The sequence below is a fragment of the Chanos chanos genome, chromosome 5, assembly GCF_902362185.1.
Source record: "Chanos chanos chromosome 5, fChaCha1.1, whole genome shotgun sequence".
NCBI lineage: Eukaryota > Metazoa > Chordata > Actinopteri > Gonorynchiformes > Chanidae > Chanos > Chanos chanos.
The window spans coordinates 15,959,982-15,970,192 of record NC_044499.1 but is presented as its reverse complement, the minus strand read 5'-3'; the positions used below and the strand labels follow the sequence as shown (position 1 = coordinate 15,970,192).

At 39.7% G+C, this 10,211-nt stretch overlaps 1 protein-coding gene across 1 annotated transcript; it reads left to right on the top strand.

Annotated features, from left to right (window-relative positions):
• Nucleotides 1–7,902: 7,902 nt before the first annotated feature.
• Nucleotides 7,903–9,473, top strand: gdf15 (Growth differentiation factor-15). Its single transcript, XM_030774699.1, has 2 exons — nt 7,903–8,203; nt 8,698–9,473. Exons 1-2 carry the CDS (start codon nt 7,903–7,905, stop codon nt 9,471–9,473), a joined length of 1,077 nt encoding a protein of 358 aa, XP_030630559.1.
• The last annotated feature ends 738 nt before the right edge of the window (nt 9,474–10,211 follow it).

Genomic DNA, 10,211 nt, shown 5'->3' with positions numbered 1-10,211 from the left:
AAAAAAATATCTTAAAGCAATGTACCATTCTGTGTCTCATATTTGGAGAGAATAAAGCCCAATATGACAATATCTGACGTAAAGCATTTCCAAGTGAGATATTTGTACTATTTGTACTTGGTATGTACAGTTTAAGAGTCTAAGAAAGATGATCTGAAAAATAAGCTGACCTCTGGACTCTCTGAGATAACTCTAACAACCAGTTTTCTGAGCATTTTCTGATTATGTTGTGCCTGCCTGACAGCTTTCACAACAATGAAGAATCTCTCTCTCCTCTCTCTCTCTCTCTCTCTCTCACACACACACACACACACACACAAACACACACACACACAGACACACACAGACATACAAAATATGGCGTTATGGTCATTGAAAAGATCACATTGTGTAATTATTGTTGTTTTCACTATGCTGAATGATTTTCAGAAACACTTTGGGACAATAGCCTTTTCACTGGGTCATGTGGAGAAATGGTCTGATTGATTATTGCTTGTCGCCAAGTGGCACCACAATGCTTTGATATAACAATGGAACATTGATTAAAACCACAACGAAATAAACCAGCAGAATGACTCCCTTTTGTCCCATTCTCCACCTCATTTTAGGTTCTGACTTTCGTACCAAACTCAGGTGGATAAGGTGCATTAACTTTCATCTATGTTCAAGGACATTTACAAAGACAAAGAGAGGGTATGAAGAGTGAAGTCTTGAAGGACAATCTTTAAACTGCTTTTGGTGAAATGCTATGCTTGAAAATGATGCTGTCCTAGTTGCCCCATTCATGTACTGACCTCATTCGGGTGAATATCTTCGAAAAAAAGCAAAAAAACAAACAAACAAACAAACAAAAAAACCAAACAAACAAAACTTTTGAAGGGTTTAATGTATATTTTTTTCTTTTTTTATATAACTCAAGTTTTCTCTTTGTATTCTGAGACCTCATGTGATATCCATAGGGCACAATGATCATTTGTGAGGAAAGTTGTGTAATTTACAGTCCACTGCCTCTGCTTTTGTCCTGTCCCTGTGTGTTGTGATCCGAGGCTGACCAAATGAAAAAAGATCTATGCTCGTTAGAGGAGTTGTTTAAGCATGAACTGAATGTAAGTGAGTCTTCTTAGTTCGTTTCCCCCATCCTACTCAAGTTCCCCATCTCTGTGCAGTATGAAACAATAGATTACTACATGTATTGGGAGGGAGACAGTGAATAAGATTGTATTAAAATGCGTCCTTTTCAAATCCAGCTCTACATTAAAACATTTCAGCTCTTTGACAAGGTTTAATCTCTACACTTAGGCAAAATAAGCATTGAAGCCTCCTCAAGTTCAGAGATTTGTCCTGTTGTTGCTTTTTGAAGCTTCTAAATTATAAAGACAATTTGACTATAATTGGACAGTTTCAAGATTGAATAACTGAGAGGGTTATATTTAATGTGGATTTGAATATTCTGTCTAAGTATTTAAAATGATTTAGAGTTAGTGCTTGCAGCCCTGCAATGGACTGGCGACCTGTCCAGGGTGTTTCCCCGCCTTACACCCAATGAATGCTGGGATAGGCTCATGCACCCCCCACGATCCCAATTAGGCTAAGCGGCTTTGAAAATGAATGAGTGAGTGTCTAGTGATTGCATCCAAAGTGCTTAATGATTCTACTAACCCACTCTCTTCACTCTTCTTACCAGGAAAAAGGAGAACATTTACCTTGTTGAAATCAAATATGTATCTTTTAAAAGGACATTGCTCCTACTGTATTATCAAGACTTAATCAATTTTGACCGCATGGTCAGGATTTTTTATCTCTTGAAAGGCAACAAGAACCTTTAAGGGTATCATTCATGCCTGCATGTCTACAGGTTTAGAGGTATTTCCTCAAATTTTAACAAATTATTGTTTCCTTTTTCAATACTATGTATGTCAGTATATGTAAACTACCATCTTACTGTACAATAGGTGAAGTGAAGCAGCCGACCAGTGGATTTTCATTACTCTAACACTTACATTTTCTGTTTTTATTTTAAATCTCCACTAGGGGGCCTCCTTGATCTATTGCGCTTTGTTGAGCAGTCTTCACAGTGTAACTCTACCAAGGTTTGCATCACACAAAAGCGCCAGCGCCACGTGCTTTCCAATAATGCTAAGGCCACACGCTATTAATCCTTCCCAAACTCTTCATGCCAAAATGTTTCTGTATTCATTGGTTACAGATGGAGGGACATGTCCTGAACAGCTGTATTAATTTTTGACATGTGCATTATTCTCTTACTATTTGAAAATGTGCAAACTGTTTCAAAGGGGAAGTGGATCAATTATCATTAACAGCATCTACAAGAACACTAGCTTCCCTCTCCAACTCTCTGGAGAATGCATTTGTTGTAAGGGCATTTCTTGGTCCATGAACAAGTTGTCTAGTCAAACTCTAGTATCCCCAGGTGAAACTGCTGGACAGTAGCTTGTCTAATAATTTGCCTTCTGAGAGAGGCAGAAGATGCTTATGGTCTGTTTCTATCATGAAAGGGAAATCCAGCAAGTAGGAGTTCAAGGTCTTGCACCCAGTACTTCCCTTTCTATTTATGTGTATTTCTGCTTTGTCTGTAGCACACATTATGGCCCACCATCTTTTTTACAGACTTGTGACAACTGTTTTATTAGTACAGAACACCTTGTCTACATGTTCCTCTTAACCTGTTAGTTCCTTAAGAGTTCTGAAGTGTGTGGGCAGTGTTTCAGGAACTTGCTTGCATGTAGAAATAAACCAAGAAGGGATCTATCCACACAGTAAACCAGAAGGTACTTTACAGTTACAAGAGTGGTGAACTCTTTGCTTTCTGGTATGCAACGTATTTGCCGTCAGGTTGACCTGGCGTCTAGTTCAGCAGACATTTTAAAGGCCTTAGGCTGAGCTATGAACAGTGCAACATTTTCTGTGTGCCGCTTCATTTTACTTTGTTAGGCTTACACAAATCCTAATTGTACCATTCAAAAATCCCAATGATCTGTACAATTGAACAGAATGTAATGAAACCCTGTCCTCTGTACTTCACAAGGTATGATGATTTTATGGCCAGTAGGAAAAAGAGTTTTGGCCAAAGAACTAAAGCAAACACTTTATGTTTGATGATCTTGGGTTTCTGTGCCATCTTGTGTTCTCTTTGCATCTTGTGTGCTCTTTGCTTGAAATCCTAGAAAAGGCTGTAGCACAGCAGTTATGCTCATACCTACATAGGAATAACATTCATGAGAAGTATTAGTCAGGATTTAGGCCTCATCATAGCACAGAGACAGCGCTGGTTAAAGTAGTAAATGACTGGTTCAAATCTTTATTGACTGATCGTTATCAGTTTGTTGATGTGAATGGTGACTTCTCCACACATACTAAGGACACTGAGCTGACTTGTATTCTAGGATGTCATAGCAGACACTGTAGGAATCATTAAATTGCTTAAATTAGGTGTTACTACCAGTAAGAGAAGCAAAGCTTGAGAAATCAGTGTAGGATTAGAGTGGATTAGTGTTCTGCAACAGGCCTTTTACTGAGGAACAGGGTAAGGTTAGTAATTGTGGTTGTGAAATGTGTTGCCAGGGCATGGTGCTTGAGGGAAAAGAGATCTGGAGCAGCTATTCTGCTTCATTCACGCTAGGTTGGGGGTGGTTCTGGATGGTGGTCTCCTCATGTTCTGGTTTGATACAGTGAAAGGGAAAGACCAAGAGAGAGATAAGGCAAGGTCATTCCAAAATCTCAGCTCTGATAAACTGGCTTGGACTTATTTAGGGGGGTGGATGTTTCCGGTTGACTTGGTAGAAGAGCTGTCCATGGTTCCCGCTCTTTTCCCACTGACAGCTGTCAGCAGGAACTTGACAGCTCACAACTGTCCATGGTCCTGGCTAATATTTACCTTGTCAGTAAAACTGCACATTGATTATAAAATACTGCTGTTGACCTATAAAGTACTAAATGGCCTTGGGCCACAATACTTGAGTGAACTACTGGCCGTTTATGATCCACCAGGCCTACTTAGATCTAAGGGTGCAGGCGATTTGCTGGTATCTCAAATTGTGAAGGCTACAGTAGAAGGCAGAGCCTTCTCTTATGAAGCCCCACAGTTATGGAACCGCCTCCCATTTAGTGTTTGGGACTCAGACACAGTCTCAATCTTTAAGTCTAGGATTAAAACTTATTTGTTTAGTCAAGCCTTTTGTTAATAGCTCTTTATTAGATAAAGGAGCAGACCTGAAGGGTTCTAAGGCATAGTGTATTTTGGTGAACTGGGATGTTTGGATGCTGTCGCCCCCCCACTCCCATGCGTTCACTCAGGTGTGTTGATGGTGGAGTGGCTGGCCGCCTTATGCCCCAGGGTGCCCTCATGTCTTATTCACCTTTTGGCTTTCCCGTTTAGTTATGCTGCCAGAGTCCATGCCCGCACTCAGCACACGACGCACATTGTCCTTAACCATTACGTGACAATGAGTATACCTAACAATCTGTCTCTCTCTCTCTCCTTCTCTCTCTCTCTTTCTCGCTCTCCCTCTCTGTCGAGCTATACTCCTGAGGTACCAGTGATCCTGACCCCTTCTGCTCTCCAGACCTGATCCATCCTGATGCCCTGCTTCTGCTTGGAGTTCTCCACACTAGGGAACCACTCGCTGCTGCTGAGGATAGCCCCATATGGACAACCCAAGAATACAGGAGGATAGGCTCCCCCTGTTGAGTCTTGGTTCCTCGCAAGGTGTTGTCTTGGGCTTGCTCACTGGGGGTTTAGGCACTGATCACTGTAAAGCTGCTTTGAGACAATTTTGATTGTGAAAAGCGCTATACAAATAAAATTGAACTGAATTGAAATTGAAGACATGCTGTGTTCTGTTATTTGGCCCTAAGAACTTTGTCTTGATAAATTTTTCGTGGACCATCTTTAAGGTAACTGTAAATTCTAATAGGGATGGAAGCAACCACTGTCTTTGTGTTGAACTTAAACAACCCAAGCTCTCTACCTCGCCTCACTGTGCCAACTAGACTGCATCTGTCTTTGAAGTGAAAATATTGTCCTTTCCCCGAAAGTTCCTCCCCGCCCGCATTGCCGGTCTCGTGCACGTTACTGGAAAAAGTATTTGTTTCCTGAATCCTCAGCAAGTTACAGCAAGCCATGGTTTTCATCAGCCTGGGGAAAGTTTGCCAGCTATTGATGCCCTACATGAGTCGTTTCCCCCATCCATTACATGCATATTTGTTCCTGTCACCTTTGGTTTCTGTTTGTGAACAATGGGTTTGTATGTCTGTCACGTGTGTGTAAAACACACATTATTTGCATTAAGGAACCATGCCTCATTAAATCTAATTGCTTTTTGATCATTTTGAACTGCCTGCTCACACCCTGAAAGGGACGTTTGCAGTCAGGTGATTCAGAGTCTTTTGTCTGCGTCTTTGCATCTTAAGCTAAAGAATTGTCATTATGAAATGCACCCTTGACAGCTGACCCTAAACTGACCCTAAAATCTTTACCTCAGACTTTCATGTCAGTATCACTTTAGCCACCGTTCCTTGTGACACATCAGCAAGTTGAGCAGTATTCATTGCTGAATCTCCTGATTGTTGTATCCAGACCCTCTGTCAAAGACACTAAGATCTTTACCTCTAGCTGTATATATCTGTCTATATATATCTGCCTGTCTATCTATCTATCTATCTATCTATCTATCTATCTATCTATCTATCTATCTATCTATCTATCTATCTATCTATCTGTCTATCTATCTATCTATCTATCTATCTATCTATGTCTCGCTCTCTCTTTCTTTATATATATATATATATATATATATATATATATATATATATTTATATAAATTTCATGGTTAACAGCTGACTTGTATTCTAGGATGTCATAGTAGACACTGTAGGAATCATTAAATTGCTTAAATTAGGTGTTACTACCAGTAAGAGAAGCAAAGCTTGAGAAATCAGTGTAGGATTAGAGTGGATTAGTGTTCTGCAACAGGCCTTTTACTGAGGAACAGGGTAAGGTTAGTAATTGTGGTTGTGAAATGTGTTGCCAGGGCATGGTGCTTGAGGGAAAAGAGATCTGGAGCAGTTATTCTGCTTCATTCACGCTAGGTTGGGGGTGGTTCTGGATGGCGGTCTCCTCATGTTCTGGTTTGATACAGTGAAAGGGAAAGACCAAGAGAGAGATAAGGCAAGGTCATTCCAAAATCTCAGCTCTGATAAACTGGCTTGGACTTATTTAGGGGGGTGGATGTTTCCAGTTGACTTGGTAGAAGAGCTGTCCATGGTTCCCGCTCTTCTCCCACTGACAGCTGTCAGCAGGAACTTGACAGCTCACCACTGTCCATGGTCCTGGCTAATATTTACCTTGTCAGTAAAACTGTGGCATTGAAGAGGGAGCTGCTTAGCCTCCAAGTGATAAGTACCCCTAATGTGACATGAACTCTCAGATCTGCAGTCATTTCTCCAAGACCTTTAGGTATCCCTATTCTCAGAGTGCTTATAAATCAAACACCCAGTCATATTGTTTATTAGCAAAACACTGCCACTGATAAGTAACCAATTTGATAAGACATATCTGTACAGCAAATTATATGTACACCAGAGCATATAAACAATGATGTAACCGATTGGTATCCATCCAGAGCATGGACTCGCATGTGTGTAATATGTTGCCTGGTTAGTAAAGCAAGTAGAGAAATCAAATGTAACCTTAAAATTGTTGGCACAACGTAATTACTTATGTAACTGCCACAAAAACAAAATATTCATAAATCACTTCACAGATCTATCTGTAAACTGTTGTAAAGTGGTGCGTAACATAACTCAGTAGCATGCACTGCCTGACATGCTGACACGTATTTAGACATGATGACACATTTCTATTTCATCTGATTTTGCAAGATAGAGCTGTGAGGGCTTGTTTGTAAAATGTAATCACCCTTTTGTTGAACCAACAAAAGGACGTTTCTCAACATGACACTGAAAAACTACATTCAAATTGAACAGGTGAATCACATCAAGAGCAGCTGTCAGACAACGGCTCGTGGAGCATACTTAGCTTTGTTGACTTTTTTTTTCATTATTATTATTATTATTTCTGCCTTACTATAAACTATGCACATATTTATTAGCAATTATTTAACCAATAGAATTTATGCAAGGTTTTCCAAAAACATACAGCTTCTTTTAAAATTTCATCAGCAGTCTTTAAAAAATGTCCACATTTGTTGATATTGCAAGTCGTTCACTTCAAACGAATGAGAGTTAACAGTGGATATCAGTTATTTCTTTGTCTGTTTACGGAAGGATTAGGAAACCCCACACATGGTTAGAAAACAAGGTCAGTTACACAGGAATCTATGATAAGATCACATAACACTGGGTGGAGTTGCCACCAAGCACTCAGAGAACTGATTCTCTGTTGATATTCTTTGTGGATGTATGACTCATCCAGTTCAGTTTTAGGTTTAAGGTTGTTTCATTAGAAAGGTCATTTATTTTGTCATTACATTTTTGCAGGACACTTTCTGTTCCATAGAGGACCATGCAGCTCATTAGTTATTGTAAAGTATTGCAAATCTCAGTTATGTACAGCCATTTCTTTTCGATAGATTGGCAGTTATATTAGGTTATGCTTATTTTATTCATGTTATAGAACATAGATACTATATGATTGATCATCAGCTTGATATGTCCATGACATTTTGATTGAGGTCATGATGACATTTTGCATTTTAGAAACAGCACGTTTGGATGTACAGTACCTTTGAGCTCACTGGATGTTCACATGATGTCACTAAGAAATGGGGAGTGGCTTGTCACCATATAAATGCAAGCATGCCTGGTATTTCATTCATAACCTTCGGTAACACAAAGAGTGATCTCCTCTAAAACGAGTCCACAATGCTGAGGTCAGTCACCCACTGCTGTCTCCTGTCCCTTGGAGCTCTCTTGTTCAGTCTGAGCCTGGTAGATTCCAGGTTCCTCCACAGGGACCTGCAGTTGGAGGCACTGAAGACAGGTATCCTGGAAAATCTGGGCATGGACAAGCCACCACAGTTCAAAGGGCCGGTGTCTTATCAGGAGCTGAGAAGAGTGTTCCGGCAATACAGGGAGATGATGCAACTTCACAGAAGCAATTTCAGCCAGGAGGTGGAACCTTGGCTTGGACAGCAATATTCTACTGTGCTCCACCCCACTACAGGTATAATGAACAGCAACTCTAAAGCTGAAAAATTTAACTTTAAGAGGATCCAGCTAGAGTTTTGAGTTAATGTGTAAATGAAATGCTTAGTCATTCATTTTTATGTCATGTGTCATGATTGGGTCAGGAAACAAAAAAAAATGTTGGAAACTTTGGAATCACGATTTTAATTCATTGTTTAAGTCTTTTGATAAAGGGATGGTGTACTATCTGGCACGGTTAAATAAAAGGATTATAGATACAGTAGACACAGTAATCTCATCTATTGTTTTCTTTGGAAGTAGGAAAGTTTAATAGTGTGGTATAATGATTATTCCTATGAAAGTAGCACTAATTCAGTGGGCTAAAAAAAAATTATTAAAAAGAAACAAAACAATCATGTCCAAACAACTAACCTAAGCAGCATCAGAACTTCCATAGCTATTGCTGAAGGGCTTTGAACATAAAGTTAAATGAAATGAAGATTACAAAGATTATCTTTCTTTTTGTTCCAGTGGCACACCTGAGGAGACACGTAGGACGACATGCCAGAGTGGATTCTCAAGTTCAGTGGTACAGGGCAGTCTTCCGCACGAGCTCAGAAGACATAAATCTGTCAGCTTTGGCCCATGCAGAGTTGAAGCTTTACAGACAGCAACAGGACAATTCACCTCCTGGCCAATCACATAATAGACAGACAATTTTTGTAAAAATACATGAAAAGGGACACATCACCCCCTCTTTCTTTCGACACATGCACACATACAAAAGTTCAAATGTTCAGAATGTTACACTGGATGTGAAAGTGCAAGTTGAGAGATGGCTCATGAAATCTGGAGTTAATCCATTAATTGTTGATGTGGGCATTGCCACAGGAGAGAAAGGGAGTCTTGAGAGTGTACCTAAGATTATGTTAGAGCTGAGCCAAAAGGGAGGAAAATCAAGAAAACCCCGGTCTGCAACAGAGGATGGCAATGACATTGAGGGCAAGTGCAGAAGGAAATCATTAGATGTTTCTTTCAAGGAGATTGGGTGGTCAGACTGGGTCATTGCTCCCACTAGTTACACCATGTACTTCTGTGATGGTACCTGCCCACACAACTATAAACCAGCAAGCATGCACACACAGGTGAAGGCCCGCGTGCATCAGATGACCAAAGGGGCCACACCCCTCCCGTGCTGTGTGCCTGCTGCCTATGAGCCCATGATCCTCATGCACTATGACAGTCAGGGAAAATTAAAAGTCACACCTTTTAATGATCTGATTGTCAGCAAATGTCACTGCGCATGAGTCATTTATGGCTGAAATAGACAAGACCCAGCTCTTTCAGGGTTTTTTTTTCTAAAATACTCCACAAAAATTTGAGAGTTATAGGGGAGATTCTTAAAATCTCAAAACTGGTTACATTTGGTTACATTTCTTCCTCTGAAAAGTTACAGAAGCAACTTCGCAGAAAACTCTTACTGACTTTAAAACTGAAAGTATATCACTGTACAGCTTTATTTCAAAGGACTAGTTTCTGAGTCCAATTCTCTAAAATGGATTAAGGTCACTATTTATTGTAACTTATTATGATTTTCTTTTGGTTTATTTTACTTGTATAAGTGAATATGTGTTGTCATTGATATATTGCAAAGGTACTCATTTTACAAGCCCTGCATTCTGACTGAATTTTACATATGTAAAACAGAGTTTTGGTTTTTTGTATTTTGATAAAGTTTATTCAGTGTAAACTCTTTTGTGAGCAATAAACTATATTTAATAAATTACTTGCCTGCGAACCTCTAACTGTGAACACAGAAATCTTAGGTGTACTTGTAATTGCTTTGAGAAAGCCTGAAAAGTAAAGGCGTCAAAGGCAAGCACATCAGAGCAATTTGACACAGAGATTTATTTACATTTCAATAAAACACATATAAATATTGTTACATAATACTACCCACGTTTTCTTTCTTGTTGCAGTACGCTTGAAAACTCTGGCCTTGACACTCAGTGACTCAATGACTCAGCGACTCGATAACTCAGTAA

Excerpts from the sequence above, each read along its gene's own strand:
- gdf15 (XM_030774699.1), top strand. The coding sequence starts at position 7,903 with ATGCTGAGGTCAGTCACCCACTGCTGTCTCCTGTCCCTTGGAGCTCTC. Across the intron at positions 8,204-8,697 it reads TGTGCTCCACCCCACTACAG|TGGCACACCTGAGGAGACAC; the intron begins GTATAATGAACA and ends TTTTTGTTCCAG.